This window comes from Zootoca vivipara, chromosome 12, assembly GCF_965207765.1.
Source record: "Zootoca vivipara chromosome 12, rZooViv2.hap1.1, whole genome shotgun sequence".
NCBI lineage: Eukaryota > Metazoa > Chordata > Lepidosauria > Squamata > Lacertidae > Zootoca > Zootoca vivipara.
The window spans coordinates 18552568-18569145 of record NC_142595.1 but is presented as its reverse complement, the minus strand read 5'-3'; the positions used below and the strand labels follow the sequence as shown (position 1 = coordinate 18569145).

The window sequence follows — 16578 nt, the reverse complement described above, 5'->3', positions numbered from 1 at the left end:
CAGGGATCAGTCCCAGAACCTCAAAAGTAGAGAGCAAGTGAGGTGGAGTGGCTAGGATGTTGAACTTAGACCAGGGAGAGACAGCTACCAAGCTCTGTTTTGCAACAACGCTCACTGGGTGATTTTGGACCACTTTATTGCCTCCTACCCTATAGGGTTGTTGTGACAGTGGACTTGGGACAGGCAGAGAGTGAGATGGGCATCTTGGCCGAGGAACAGGATAGCAATGCAATAACGAAACAGACAAACCTCACAGCACCAAATGTAGGTCTTTCCCAGGGCGGACTGAAGGAAATGCAAGGGGCATCTGTTAAAATATTTTGATCCAGTGATGGTTCTGAGTCAGGCAAACTTCTGCTTCCTGAAGATAAGCCCAGCGGTTTACCCAGGAAAGCCGGCAAGTGCGCCAGAACCGGCTCTTGTTATTTCTCGCGCGGCGTCATAATAAACACAAGGGTCCCCTGAGCACGTGCAGAGTGCATCCCCTTGCCCGCTGAGTAAACGCAGCGCCCCTCTCAACACACCTGTGATCACGGAGAGATGCGCTTCGAAGGGAAAGCGTGCGCCTGGAGCTTCCAGGCAAATCTGGGTCTTTGTACCTTTAAGGTTTCTTTTTTTAATAAAAAGAAAAAGAAAATACTAGCAAGAATGAAATCAGTCCCCCGGCCTTTTATCTGCCCTCGTCTTTGTTTGCGCGCTGGGCAGGTGTCCAACCTGTCCGGGGCCCCTTTAAGAACCAAGTGCTTGTCACTCCTGCTCGCTCCGACTGTTTCTTTTTCCCCCGGAAGAAAAGTGTAGCCAGAGCGGCTGCTCAGACTCTGTGCAAGGTGGGGAGGGAGGTAACCAAGCAAGCACACGCGCGCCTCGCTTGCGCGATACCAGGCACAGAACCGGCTCCATCCGAGCCTTTTTGCGCGTAGGGAAGAACCGGGTGGAGAGGAAGGAATTCCCGATCGCTAAGCAGGGAGGCTGCTGCTACAATCTGCAACATTCACAAAGGAGGTTGGAGAGGGGAGGAGGAGGGCAAAACTCCAGGAACTGAAAGCAACAACAACAGCAGCAAGCCGGGTTCCAACCCTACCCCCCCCCCAGCAAAACGAGCAAGCCACCCGCAAACTCCTTTGCAGAAGGGCGCAGCAGACTCCTGGGAAGCAAAAAGAAGAAGAAAGAAATTGGCGAAACACGACATGGGCGCTAGCCAGTTCCACCTTTGCAGACCCGCAGGATGCAAGAGCCAGCTTGGGAGGCAGAAAGCGCTCCTGCTGGGATGCGCCCTGTGGATTTCCCTCTGCGCCCCGAGATGCGCGGCTTTCAACCTGGACACGAAATTTTTGGTCCTCAAGAAAGGCAAGACCCCGGACAGCTACTTCGGACTCTCCGTGGCTCTGCACCATCAAATGGACCGGCAACGATACCTGTAAGTGAAAAAGCTTTGGGACGGGGAGTGTGCAGTGTTTGGTATTGTGAGAGGCGCCCTTTTCTCTGGAGCCCACCCCCCCTCTCTTTCTGAACTTGAGGTTCAGACTGGAGGCATAAAATCTGCTGCAGTAGTTAAGAGGGTAGCAGGCATTCGAATCACACAGAACTGTCCTGCAAGCAGGGATCTGAGATGTAGAGAGCTGTCCGATATTTAAGCTGACATCCCTTTTTGTTCACAGCTCTGCCCCCTCTCAGGAAGTCCCCTCTGAACTCTGCGAGACTTACTTTTGAGTAGACCTGTCTAGGGTGTTATACTGAGAGGCACACTCTTTTCTTTCTGCCCATTTTTGCCTAGAACAACAAGTTGGCAAAGCCCCCAGTTCTTCGCTCATTCCCCCTCCCTGTCACCAACGAAGTTTGGCAGTTCCCCAATCTGCTTTTAATTAAATGTCATATTCTTGGTTCCTTCTCTTGGGGATGGAGATCTAGCATATTTTTGTGGTCTCTGGCTAGCAAAAGGGACTCTTATAATAAGTGTCTGTGAACTAATGGAGAAGTTATTTGCATTCCCCCTGCCCGCCTCAAAGCGTGCTGCAATTCACATCTGTTTGTGCCATTCAGCTTGTCAGCTTTTTGGATTTAGCTGGAATTCATCTGTTCCTGAACTTGATGCCTGTTTGCGTGTGTTTGAGAGCAATTTATGCCCTATTGTGTTGGGATTGTACCACATGTGGCCTGGTGCGTCCAACATCAATTGGCCCTTTGCTTCCGAAGCAAGATCTTGATTGAAACCAGGGAAGCGGCTGCAAATGTGATGGTTAATGCTGTTTGCTGACAGAAAATATATTCAGGGTCACTGAATATTGGTGGCCACCGGTAACACAAGACTGGTGGTTGCCAGCTGTGGCTGCCCATGAAGCCCGAAGGGTTTCTTCCACACAAATTAGGCTTGTAAGAAGCATTCCATTGTAGCCAGTGTCACGGGTTGCAGAGTGCTTGGTTGTGGTTTGCAGATATGTCCACAGACCCAGAAAGATGGCAACTCCTGCATTCGAAGGTAAATTCAAGGCTGCCCAGCAGCACATTGCAACCTAATCAGAAACTGCAGGGTTAGAAACCGAGATATATGAGCTAGGCTCCAAATAGGTTCTTAAACTAAGATTACAGTTGCCAGAACAGAATGTCTAGTTTGGGGGTAAAAGGTAAAGGTAAAGGGGCCCCTGACCATCAGGTCCAGTCATGTCCGACTCTGGGGTTGCGGCGCTCATCTCGCTCTATAGGCCGAGGGAGCCGGCGTTTGTCCGCAGACAGCTTCCGGGTCATGTGGCCAGCATGACAAAGCTGCTTCTGGAGAACCAGAGCAGCGCACAGAAACGCCATTTACCTTCCCGCCGGAGCGGTCCCTATTTATCTACTTGCACTTTGATGTGCTTTCGAACTGCTAGGTGGGCAGGAGCTGGGACCGAGCAATGGGAGCTCACCCCGTTGCAGGGATTTGAACCGCCGACCTTCTGATCAGTAAGCCCTAAACTCTGTGGTCCCCAGTTTGGGGGTAACACGGCTCTAAAGTCTTATTTTTTCTAATGATGGACAGCTGACTGTGATGGCTTCTCAGTTAAACATCTGGCTGGTTCAGATGAGCACTTTGAGCTAGGTTAAGAGCTCTGAGAACTTAGGGGAGAAAAGTCACATGATCCAGGGACAGTTCACACGTATACCTGTTCCAAACTCTTTTTCTTAACGATGGCTGCTGCTGCGCAGGCTGCACAGAAAAAAAGCATTTTGGTTCCAAAAATTCATTCAGATTGTGCAGATAATATATAACTGATAGAATTCTACAGGATGGGGGGGCATGAGTGTGTGAAAACAGCTCAGATTCAATGATCCCCAGGCATGCACCTCCAGGTGGTGGGGATGATGTTTTATGTGAATCACCCTGAGGCCTTTGGGTATAGGGCGGTATATAGATGCACCCAGGCATCTTCGCTTGGTCGCAATTGGTCAAAAGCCAGGTGCAAAATGCGCCTGGCGCCTCGGTAATTTCGAACACCAACAGCACGTTGAGATACCTTACTGGGGAATAGTACAACTTTACTACAACATACCCCTGAGCAGAATAAAAAGGGCAAATCAGAACTTTAAAAGGTACCCCTGACCGTTAGGTCCAGTCGTGGATGACTCTGGGGTTGTGGCGCTCATCTCACTTTACTGGCCGAGGGAGCCGGCGTACAGCTTCTGGGTCATGTAGCGAGCATGACTAAACCGCTTCTGGTGAACCAGAGCAGCACATGGAAACGCCGTTTACCTTCCCGCCGGAGTGGTACCTATTTATCTACTTACCCTTTCGAACGGCTTGGTTGGCAAGAGCTGGGACCGTGGCGGGGATTCGAACCGCCGACCTTCTGATCGGCAAGCCCTAGGCTCTGTGGTTTAGACCACAGCGCCACTTAGGGACACATCCTTACTGTCCCAAACCTGCTTAATTCAGAGCAGTGCAGTTTTGTGTAGGATATGCACATGAAGGCGAGGCTCCCTTAGCACTCACTGTGTGGTTCCTTGGATGAGGCTTAATTCTTATGCCAGTGGCAGCAGATAACAGGTGCCAACCAAGAAATGCAACATGCAGCCACTCTGTTGGTTCCCGAGAAGCCTTTCGAAACCTTACCCAGCTAGGATTCAGCACTAAATATTTAGTATGTATGTCACACACCCACCCCTTTTTTTAATGGCATCAAATGGTTGCTGGAATGCTTTTATTTCATCTTAGAAATTTATATCCCACTCAGTATTTAAGTAAAAAAAAACACCCCAAAACTTATATTATTATATATTTTATGCTATTATTTCCATTTATATGCCTTTTTTCCCTACGTAAATGTGCACCAATGCAAGAGTACCTCTGCTCAGAGAACTGCCCTGGTTGCCCATTTTCAATTGGACCTAGTTAAAGGTGTTACAACAACAACAACAACAACAACAACAACAACAACAATACCTATATTTATACGGTTACCTACTGAGAAGATTCATTTAAACAGCAGCTGTATTAGCAACCCCTCCTTATAATAATTACTAATCATTTATTATCTATACCCCACCCATCTGGCTAGGTTTCCCCAGCCACTCTGGGCGGCTCCCAACAGAATATTAAAAACACGATAAAACATCAAACATTAAACTTCCCTAAACAGGGCTGCCTTCAGATGTCTTCTAAAAGTCAGAGAGTTGTTTATTTCCTTGACATCTGATGGGAGGGCGTTCCACAGGGCGGGCGCCACTACCAAGAAGGTCCTCTGCTTGGTTCCCTGCCACCTCACTTCTCGCAGGGAGGGAACTGCCAGAAGGCCCTCGGAGCTGGACCTCAGTGTCCGGGCTGAACGATGGGGCTGGAGACGCTCCTTAAAGCCCTTAACAGCTTGGGACCAGTTTACTTGTGAGATCGCTTTACCCCATATAGGCCCATACAACCGCTTCAGTCTGCAGAACTGGCAGTGTTACAGGTACCACATAATACTAATTCTGAACTTCTTGTTGTTGGCACCCATCTAGAATCATAGAATCATAGCATCATAGAGTTGAAAGAGACCACAAGGGCCATCCAGTCCAATCCCCTGCCAGTAGCAGTCCTGTTCTCTCCCACACCAACCCAACATGCTTGGCCAAGGCACCATCAACCTTGAGGCACAGATCACAACATAGATCTTTCTCCTTTTAGAATCATAGAATCATAGAGTTGGAAGAGACCACAAGGGCCATCCAGTCCAACCCCCTGCCAAGCAGGAAACACCATCAGAGCATTGCTGACAGATGGCTGTCAAGCCTCTGCTTAAAGACCTCCAAAGAAGGAGACTCCACCACACTCCTTGGCAGCAAATTCCACTGCTGAACAGCTCTTACTGTCAGGAAGTTCTTCCTAATGTTTAGGTGGAATCTTCTTTCTTGTAGCTTGAATCCATTGCTCCGCGTCCGCTGCCCTGGAGCAGCAGAAAACAACCTCCCTCCCTCCTCTATATGACATCCTTTAATATATTTGAACATGGCTATCATATCACCCCTTGACCTTCCTCTTCTCCAGGCTAAACATACCCAGCTCCCTAAGCCGATCCTCATAAGGCATCGTTTCCAGGCCTTTGACCATTTTGGTTAAAGGCCTGGATGGTCAAAGGCCTGGGAATGATGCCTTATTTATTTATTTATTTATTTATCTAAATAAATCCATATTTTCGTGTGGCACCACTTACACATTGGAACTCCCTGCCTCATGACATCAGCCAGCCACCTTCGCTGCTCTTTCAGCACCTGCTTAAAATGTGTGTGTTTTTCTAGGCAAGCCTACCCAGACAGGCAGACATCATCATTGAAACACCTCAGTCAATACCAGCTGGTGAAAATGTATGTGTTCCGCCAGGAATCTGGTGGCATTGTTGACGGGGGACACTTCTATGGCAAGATCTGTTGAGATGGGCAGTTTAGGATGCATAGATGGTCTCTGGCTCTGCTGGTGTTAAGTGCCTGTCCTGGCCTGGCTTAGCCAAAGATACACCAGGATAACTTAATAATAATAATGTTATTATTTATACCCCACCCGTCTGGCTGAGCCGAGGCCAGCGCAAGGCCAGACCAAAATGGACATTCTGGGGGTGTGGTTTGGGCAGCACCGGGGTGGGGGTGGGGAGACCCTTAGGCCGAATCCTAAGCTTGTTCTGCTCATTCATATGATTGGCAGCCCTGCATAAAACACTATTTTAAAGGCAGGTTTCCCCTCTGCCAGGCTTAGGCAGAGCAGCTGCCGCGGTTCCACAACTGAATGGGGTTCGGCTCTGCTGTACCTTTAGGGCAGTTTAACTTACAGTGGCTTGTTTTACGCCAAGCTTCTTGTGTGCATAGGATTGCTTCCTATGTCTGGGCCACACTTCTCAATGTGAAGCATTGTGGAGAGACACCTGAAATGGGTAGTTATAAATAATAATAATAATAATAATAATAATAATAATAATAATAATAATAATAATAATAATACAGTGGTATCTCGCAAGACGAAATTAATTCGTTCCGCGAGTCGTAGAGAAAATTTCATCTTGCGAAGCGCGGTTTACCATTTACCCGGTTTACCCGGTCTACCCATTTAATTAATGCGTTCCTATTCGTCTTGCGAAGCGCGGCCAAAGGAAACTTCGACTTGCGAGACGCCTCGCGCAACGCAAAACGCTTTCGTCTTGCGAGTTTTCCGTTGCACGAGGCATTCGTCTTGCGGGGTACCACTGTAACAACAACAACAACATTTATTTATTTATTTATTTATTTACCGCTCGTAGTTACACAAAACTCTTAAGCGGTTTATAACACAGGTTAAAACAGGCATCCCCAAACTGCGGCCCTCCAGATGTTTTGGACTACAATTCCCATCTTCCCCGACCACTGGTCCTGTTAGCTAGGGATCATGGGAGTTGTAGGCCAAAACATCTGGAGGGCCGCAGTTTGGGGATGCCTGGGTTAAAACATCTTAAGTGAACAGCAAACAGCAAAACGAAAAGGAGAGGATTTCTACCTTCAGTGAAACATAACTCAATAGAGCACCCTCGTCGGTATCAAAAAATAAACATTGCCACATAAAAACCCAGCTGCAAAAAAACACACAAGGAAAATCCATTGTAAAAGGACTAGATCCAAGCACCCTCTAAAGATCAGGCAGCAAAATAATTAGAAACGGAAATGAGCTAAAAAGTATAAATTTCACTTTTTTAAATTAACCCCCCCCCACACACACACCCTGATTCGCAGTGAAGCAAAAGAAAACCGACTCATTCTTCCCTACCACAATACATCAATCCATCATCCCATTAAAATCACGAAGAAAACTTAAAAACTTAAGAGTCATTTTAAAAAAATGGGCAAGAGAGATATCAGCCTAGCGGGTGAAAAGCAGGCTGCCATGGAATAATGCAAGGAGGATAGCTCAGTTGGTTAGAGCGTGGTGCCATTAAGGCCAAGGTTGCAGGTTCGATCCCCGTAAGGAACAGCTGCCTATTCCTGCATTGCAGGGGGCTAGACTAAATGACCCTCAGGGTCCCAACTCTATGATTAGGGTTCCAACTCTATGATTCTATATGAAGGGGGATGTGCTGGATTTCCAACAGCCATCCCCTTGGGGCATGTGAACTGGAGGCTCTTGGCTTGCGTTCTCTCCTCCTTTTTTGCACGTGGCACACACTGGCCTGCTTGATCCCTTTGAGTGTGTTCTTCGAAGCACATGCCTAGTCTTGCAGATGCTTCCCTGTGGTTTGTGGCTCCTCCTTCACTCCCGCTGCCTGTCTGCCATGCAGAGAGAGTCATCTGGGTGGGACGCAGGTACCTAGTGCGTTGGTAGTTTAGGGCTGTTTGAGGAGCAGCCGTTTTAAGGTTCTGATCCTATGTTTACTTGCTGGGAGGGAGGGCAGGGGATGGAGGATGGAGGAGGAATTTGATTCACTACACCTTTAAAGCCAGATCTAGCAGATCCACGGTTTCTGAAACAACACGAGAACCGGAACGCAGCTCATCTTTGAAACGTGCTTTTGTCTGAATTTTGTGGTGCAGTTTTCCAGCCAAACGTTTACTAAAACGCATATGATAGTGTCGGCATTAGAATGAGGATATTAGATACGGCAACACATTCTATTCAGGAAAAATTGCTTCCGGAAATGCGTACATCAGTCTAAACTGCGTTTCTTCCTTAGCAGAATTCTGCACTAAAACGCTAAGGACTTTCCCCCCTCAATGGAAAAGTTCTCCGCAAATATGCGGAGAACCCAAAATGAAGATTTGAAAAATGAGAAACTGAGGGAACTGAAATGGATAGATCCTTCCAGCTCTACCTGGGAGTAAGGCTTGTTAAACTCAATGGGACTTACTTCTGAGTAGTGGCTTCTTCTTGAAACAGTGCTGAACTGGACGGACCAGTGATCTAAAGCAGTTTTCTATGCCCTTACGATATGAAACACTGCACAGTAAAGTATTGTATTAATTCTCTACGTGGCTGGCAAACCTACTGAGGCTGGCATCGAAAAATCTGAATTTTTCCTCCAGTCTTCCTAAGTAGTCTGTCTCTCTGGCTTTTGTTACCTGTCATCCACATATTGTGTGTGCATGTGTGTGTGTAAATACACTTACAAAGCACTGAGAAGAATTCCAGCCATGTGCAAAAGGTTAAATGGAAAGGTATTGCCCTAATGTGCAAAGTACCTATGCAAATGTGGTGGAGGAAAGCAAAATCAATGGAAATTCTTCCTCCACAGAAGTCTATTTTCATATGCATCAATTATGCTTTTGTAATTGTCTCGGCCAGAGAGCTTCATGGCTCAGAAAGATTCGGATCTGAGGCTTTGCAGTCCTTAACTGATCCGCTTGCTGTCTGGCTTGCTGCTTCCAAATCATTCCTGGAAAACCCCAAGCGGTTGTAGTTCCAGGAGCCCTTGAGCACAGGCTCCCTCCCTCTCCCCATAGCCTGACTCCCTTTCCTTCTAACTCTGGGTGCAGACCTCACTGTCTTCAAGAGGGGAGAAGCAGGCAAATAAGCAACAATTGCTCCTAATTGCTCACTTACCGTATTGGCCCAAATATAATCCGCATCCGCAAATAAGCCACACCTTTAAAATTCAATGGGGGAGGGAGAAAAGGACAATACCCAAATATAAGCCTCTCCCTTAAAATTGGGTTACAGGCTGAAAATCGCTGCGGTTGGTAGAATTTTAACTCGGATCCAATTTAAGCCTTTGATCTTCCAAGCCTGCGAAAGTTACCGTACAATCTCTGAAATGGCAAATCGCTATTCAGTTGGCTCCAATTCCGCAGGCACTCACACCCGTAAATGGCAAGTGAAGAGTCTCAAGCTCGCAAAATCGACAATAAAACATTTACCGTTTGTCTGTTTCAGCAGCAATATCGTAAAAAGGCCAATTTTTGTAAGGTCGCGAATTTAAGCCGCACTTTAACTTTTCACGGTTGAAATTTGGAAAAGAAGGGAGGCTTATATTCAAGCCAATACGGTAACTTCATGAAAGTTCAGCAGCAGTTTAGTGGACATTTCTCCTAACTGACATGCAATTGTGTGCAATTTTGCCTAAGACAAGCATTTCTGCAAGGCAATTTCCCCGAAAGTGATGCTTTTTTTTTTTGCATGTCCTCGTCACTAGTATACACAGCTAGGGTTGCCATATGTCCTCTTTTTCCAGGACACGTCCTCCTTTTCATGGGCAGAGTTATCATAGCGATCCATAGTTAAAAGTTGACGTTGGCCCAGGTGTCCTCTGTTTTGCTCTTCAAAATATGGCAACCCTATTTTCCTGCACACTTCCCCACGGCAAACGCATCTCCGTACTTATTAGTTTGCTGGAAAACTATGTTGCAAAATGCGGAGAAGTGTGGATTTTGAAAGACGGTTGTGTTTCAGGAATGTAATGTTTCAGGAAGAGCGAATTGTGTAGCTTTGCCTTTAAAGGTGGCCCAAATTGGATTGCAATTGCTCCCTACTCCCTAGTGGAACAACCTTGAGTCTTTTCTGATTTTTATTTGACATTCCCTCCCCCCCCCCCGCCAATTTGAATGTTTTGATTCAGAGCAATGGCCCCAAAGTATCTCTTAGGGGGTACTCTTCATCCAGACCCGACTGTGAATTGTTCATTTACAAACAGAGGCCTATCCTAGGCCAGGCTCATCCTTGAGGGTCAAGGTGTGAGGTTCCCATGGACCTGTTAACATTCTTGGAGTTCTTTGTTGGATCGGATAAATTCTACGGGTGCTTTACAAAAGACCTTTTCAAACCACCGGATTTTTCCTCTTGATTAACTAACTCTCTCTCTTAGCTCAGGCCTCCGTTCCCATGGAGACGTGTATTATGTTGTTTAAGAGGCAGGGTTTTTTTCCACACACACCCCCTCCTTACTTAGCCTTGGTATAAATCACGGCTACTTGCACTAATTCTAAATGTACTGATCTTCTAGATTGCGTTTCAGCCGGAGATCTGTTTGTGTTCTTCTGCTCTTACTGGGGCTGCGAAAGGATGGATGAATCTGTCCGTTTCATTTTTTTTCAATCTTAAATTCAGCTCTCCACATTTGCACATAGATTGGTGATTTTTTTTTATTTGCGAAAGGATTTCTCTTCATAGGCACATTCTTGCAGGCAATTTTGCCTGAAATAAACCTTTCGGGAAAGAGATTCCCCTTACTAGAATGCCATGAAAATGTATTTTATTTTCACTATTGTATGCATTTATAGTACTAATGTATGCCCTTTGCCAGGGCCGGCCCACACATGAGGTAACATGAAGCAACTGCCTCAGGCGGCAGGATCCACAGGAGCAGCAGATCCCAATGTAGATCTTTATTCCACCCCTCCCCCATTCCTGATGTAGATCTTCACTCACCCCTTCTTCCCTGGCAGGGAGTGGGGACGCCATTTTGTGGTTTACCTCAGGTGCCAAAATGCCTTGGGCTAGCCCTGCCCTTTATGCTAGCATAGCTACCGGTAGTTCCAGGACCCACTTCTAACCTGAACATACATTTGGGGACCTATTTCTTAACCTTTTTTACCACATATTTGCATAGTGGTAGCGCTCCTGTTGTGACCCACCATGGATCAGGCCGCAATCCTGTAGTAACTTGGAGACCAGCGCGCTAGTAAGTGCATTTGTGTGCATTTTCTTTGGCTGGAGATTTCAAAATTCAGAGAAGCCATTTCAGAAAATGGCTGCGTTTTGGTTTTCATCTTGTTTCAGAAAGTGAAAATTAGGCAAGCTCGTTTTAAAAGGCAATCTAAATCTCTGCCATGTTTGGTGGGGAGTCCTGTTCCTCTGCCTGTAATAGTGGTCTTCCAGGCAAGCATTTAAAAAAGCTTTTCCTGATTATTTTATAATTAGTAGTACAGTGGTACCTTGGTTTACAAACACAATTGGTTCCGGAAGTCTGTACTTAACCTGAAGCGTACTTAACCTGAAGTGAACTTTCCCATTGAAAGTAATGGAAAGTTGATTAATCCGTTCCAGACGGTCCACGGCGTACTCAACCTGAAGCGTACTTAACCTGAAGCGAACTCTCCCATTGAAAGTAATGGAAAGTGGATTAATCCGTTCCAGACAGGTCCACGGAGTACTCAACCTGAAGCGTACTTAACCCAAAGTATGAGTGTAATTGGTTCTGGAAGTCCGTACTTAACCTGAAGCGTACTTAACCTGAAGTGAACTTTCCCATTGAAAGTAATGGAAAGTTGATTAATCCGTTCCAGACGGTCCACGGCGTACTCAACCTGAAGCGTACTTAACCTGAAGCGAACTCTCCCATTGAAAGTAATGGAAAGTGGATTAATCCGTTCCAGACAGGTCCACGGAGTACTCAACCTGAAGCGTACTTAACCCGAAGTATGAGTGTAATTGGTTCTGGAAGTCCGTACTTAACCTGAAGCGTACTTAACCTGAAGCGAACTTTCCCATTGAAAGTAATGGAAAGTGGATTAATCCATTCCAGACAGGTCCGTGGAGTACTTAAACTGAAAATACTCAAACCGAAGTGTACTTAAACCATGGGCGTAGGCAGGGGGGCAGGAGGGGGCAATTGCCCCTACTAGAAGCAGGGCCGCTGGCCAGCCTGCCCCGCTGCCCGCCCGGTGCCGTCTCCCTTCTCCCTGGCTGGCTGTGGGGCGGGTGGAGGGAAAGCCCCAGAGCCGCACAAAGCGTTTGGCTGGCTTTCCCTCCGCCCGCCCCACAGCCAGCAAGGGAGAAGGGAGACGTCCCTTCTAGCCGGCTGGCTGTGGGGCGGGCGGAGGGAAAGCCAGGCAACCGCTTTTCGTGGCTCTGGGGCTTTCCCTCCACCTGCCCCGGCGATTGCATCTGATGGAAGGGCTTTCCATGGGGCGAGAAGGCCCTCTGCCTGGTTCACCGTAACCTAACTTCTCGCAGGGAGGGAACTGCCAGAAGGTCCTCGGCGCTGGACCTTGGTGTCTGGGCTGAACGATGGGCTGAACGATGGGGGTGGAGACGTTCCTTCAGGTATACTGGGCCGAGGCCGTTTAAGGCTTTAGAGGTCAGCATCAACGCTTTGAATTGTGCTCGGAAACGTACTGGGAGGGGGAAGTGATGAAGAAAGCCTGCACCAATTTCTGTGCATCGGGTGTTAAAAAGATCTGAAAAAGAAAGAAAAATTGGCAACCCTGTTTATTAGACATCTGGCATTTAGTGGTGGGGGGGGGGTTGCATTTCCTCAACGTACTTATTCTGAATCAGTTTGGTAGCAGTTTAATTGTGCAAAGTGCTCCAGGGCCATAATTTCTTTCGGCCTTGCTAAGCGACTCTGTTTTCCAATTTTCCGTGGGAAGCGGCCTTATATCAAGCCAGACCGTTAGTCAGCCCAACTCAAGATTGCCTGCTGCCCTCTCCAGGTTTCCAGACAGGGTTCCCAACTCCACCCTGGAGACTGAATCTGGGACCTTCTGCGTTCAAAGCAGCGGCGTGCGGTGAAATTTTTCGTAGGGGAACAGTTTGGGCCAGAAGCGGCAGCTTGCGAGGGTGATGGGGGGGAAGGTTGACATTGTGTGTGTGGTGTCTCAATGTCCTGACATCAGAAGCGTGAGCATCACACCTTCCTCCCAATAATAATAATAATAATAATAATTATTATTATTTATACCCCGCCCATCTGGATGGGTTTCCCCAGCCACTCTGGGCGACTCCCAACAGAATATTAAAAACACAATAAAACATCAAACATTAAAAATTTCCCTAAACAGGACTGCCTTCAGATGTCTTTTATAAGTCAGGTAGTTCTTTATTTCATTGACATCTAAGGGGAGGGCATTCCACAGGGTGGCCGCCACTACCGAGAAGGCCCTCTGCCTGGTTCCCTGTCACCTCACATCTTGCAGTGAGGGAACCGCCAGAAGGCCCTTGGAGCTGGACCTCTGTGTCCGGGCTAAATGATGGAGCTGGAGACGCTCCTTCAGGTATACTGGGCCGAGGCCATTTAGGGCTCCCTAAGCAGGGCAAAAGCTTCCTGGGCTTTGGGAAGGGGACACCCGGCTTTGGAGCCCCCTGCCTCCTTCCCAAAGCCAGGCGGGCACTGGGAAGGTGGTGGGAGGGCTCATGGACCCATGGGGGCATCGTGCCTCCCCCCCTAAGATGGACAGAAGCTTTTCAGGCTTTGGGAATATGGTGCCAGGGGAACATTTAGGGAGCTATCCTAGTCCCCCTAGGCCACTGTCCGCACACCACTGGTTCAAAGGCATGTGTTCTACTACAGTGGTACCTCGGTTTATGATCACAATTGGTTCTAGAAGTCTGTTCATAAACTGAAGCGTTCATAAACTGAAGCGAACGTTCGCATTGAAAGTAATGGAAAGTGAATTAATCCGTTCCAGGCGGTCCACGGAGTAGTTAAACTGAAGCGAACTTTCGCATTGAAAGTAATGGAAAGTGGATTAATCCGTTCCAGACGGGTCCATGGAATACTCAACCTGAAGCGTACTTAACCCAAAGCATGGGTGTAATTGGTTCCGGAAGTCTGTTCATAAACTGAAGCGTTCATAAACTGAAGCGAACGTTCGCATTGAAAGTAATGGAAAGTGAATTAATCCGTTCCAGGCGGTCCACGGAGTACTTAAACTGAAGCGAACTTTCGCATTGAAAGTAATGGAAAGTGGATTAATCCGTTCCAGACGGGTCCATGGAATACTCAACCTGAAGCGTACTTAACCCAAAGCATGGGTGTAATTGGTTCCGGAAGTCTGTTCATAAACTGAAGCGTTCATAAACTGAAGCAAACTTTCCCATTGAAAGTAATGGAAAGTGAATTAATCCATTCCAGATGGGTCCGCAGCGTTCGTAAACCGAAAATTCATAAACTGAGGTGTTCATAAACCGAAGTTCCACTGTACTGATCTGTGAACTTTCTCGAAAGGGATGGAGCAGTGCGGCTGGACATTCACTCAAAATACGTGGATTGTTATTGAATCTATTGCTGCTGCTGTTTAGTTCCAGGATTAAGCCATGACATAGGCAATGAGGAGCTTGCAGCCTTCCAGATTTTGCTGGCTAAACATTGGCCATGTCGGGAGCATCCAGAGAGCCTTGGGTTCCCCGTCCCCGGTTCAGAACACACAAAATCCTAACGGCGCTTCTGAGCATACGCAAAGCGCCTTTCCGAGGCCGCTGAAGCAAGCGCAGCCGGTCTCTGTGCATCTGGAATGAGCAGCGAAGCCTTCCAAGGCACATGGCAAGACTTCTAAGGAGCTGTGAGCTCCGGACACCTCTCAGAGGCAAGTTTTGCAATAGGCCTCGTTTGCTCACGCTGTGGTACCTACTTTTTTTAAAAAAAACAAACATATTAACACCACCAGGGCAAAAACAGTGGGAGAGCGGGGAGGGGGTGGGAAATGAGAGGGGAGCCAGACCTATTGGCTTTTTGCATTTCTAAGACAGCTGGAGGGTCTCCCTCGCTCTCCTACCCGTTTGACAAGGATGTCTTGTGCCCTGGAGAGGATTTCTGACGGCAGCAGCTGCACGGCTCAGAAAACGTCTGTGGAGACATTCCAAAGATTCATTTGCAAAGCTCTTGATGAAGTTGAGGACTTCTCTGTTGAAGGCAATGGGCAATTCTGTCCCCCCTCCCTCATTTTTCCTCCAAGAACTGCAGACCCTCACCCCCACCCCGCAGCCTTTAGGTGAAAAGGGGGGGGAAAGGCAGCTGTGCACTGTGGAACATGTGTCTGCATGTGCAAACACTGTGACAAAGTTTGGGGATTTGATCTGCAGGTGGTGTTTTAGGAAAGGGGCAGCCCCAGAGTTTAATTTCAGCCAAAGCTCACCCCGTTTTGAATGCACCGGGTTTTTGCTTTCTCCTAAAAAATACACAGCAAAGGGGCTTAGAACCCTAGAATCATAGACTTGTAGAGTTGGAAGGGACCCTGAGGGTCATCTAGTCCAACCCCCCCAGTGGCACCTCTAAAGGCTGACACATTTATTGGAATCTATCCTTTCCTAAAGGACTAGCGACAAGGGATATTTGATGGACTTAACCTATAGCTAAGGATAGGAGGAGAAATGTGATTCCATTCCCATTTAATAGGATCATAGAATCGTAAAATTGTAGAGTTGGAAGAGACCCCATCTAATCCAAACTTAGCCCATTCACGCTTCCCAAAACTATGCTCAAAATGAAACACATAGCCATCCTTGTGAATTTTGCAATTCTTGTGAATTTTGTAATGCCCTCCTCTAGCCAAAAGCATCATGAGTGTATAAGTTAGTGGGACGTGTGCCTCTAAATGGATGTAACTAGTGAAATAACACATAAGAACTCATTTAGTTAGGGGAAATTGCTTTGCAAAAAAGAAGAAGTTCATATCAAGAGCAATTCACTGACGAATTTTGATGAGGACTTTACAAAACCAAACAGAATATCAAACAGGTGTGGAGATGTGCAGAACTGAATGTAAGACTGGAGAAATGAGAAACGGAGAGGAAGGGAAGCGGACATTTCTGCCCTTCCCTACTGAGCATGCTCTGCCAACCAGGTGATTGCTGGGAGATCAAGTTCCTTCTGGGTGTTCTTAAAGGACTCTCCCCACCCTTTGAGAAATGTAAAGTCCAAAGGGTAAGTAGGTTTGTTTGGAGAGTGTTGCTATGTATCTGTCCTTTGCTCTCCCCCGCCCGCTCCACAAATAATGCCTTTTCACCTTTGAAAAAGGGGCAAGGATGCTTTCTAAAGGCAGATCTTACCTAAAGCCAGGGCCGGTGCATCCATGAGGCAAAGGGAGGCAAGCGCCTCAGGTGGCAGGATCCGCAGGGGTAGCAGATTTGACCTTCAAATAATGCATCGCCGGCTGCTGTCGCTGCCGCTGCCGTGGCAATGTCAGCAGTGCACTCCTTAGAGGACAGATCTACTGTCTCTTGGGCAGCCCCCCCCCAGTGGCATAGCATGGGTTGTCAGCACCCGGGGCCACACAGAGAGGGTGGGAGGGAAGCGGATGGAGTACCCATGGACATTCAACTGCCTAATGGCACTTGCATCACCCAGGAGATCACAGCCACAGAAATAAGAAAAGAAGAGTCGTTCCGTTGTCTGGAGAGGTCACTTCCTGGTCCACATGGAGAAGCCGTTTTCAATGGAGCCCAGCGACAGAAGCATGCAGCTA

The 16578-nt window shown here is 47.5% G+C and overlaps 1 protein-coding gene across 1 annotated transcript in view; it reads left to right on the top strand.

The window, feature by feature from the left end:
• Window positions 1-826: 826 nt before the first annotated feature.
• The window catches only part of ITGA3 (integrin subunit alpha 3), a 94757-nt gene continuing 79005 nt past the window's right edge, over window positions 827-16578 (top strand). The window contains exon 1 of the mRNA XM_060281422.2: window positions 827-1417. Within this exon, the coding sequence (XP_060137405.2) occupies window positions 1188-1417 (230 nt within the window). The 5' untranslated portion in view covers window positions 827-1187. The remainder of the gene's footprint in view (window positions 1418-16578) is intronic.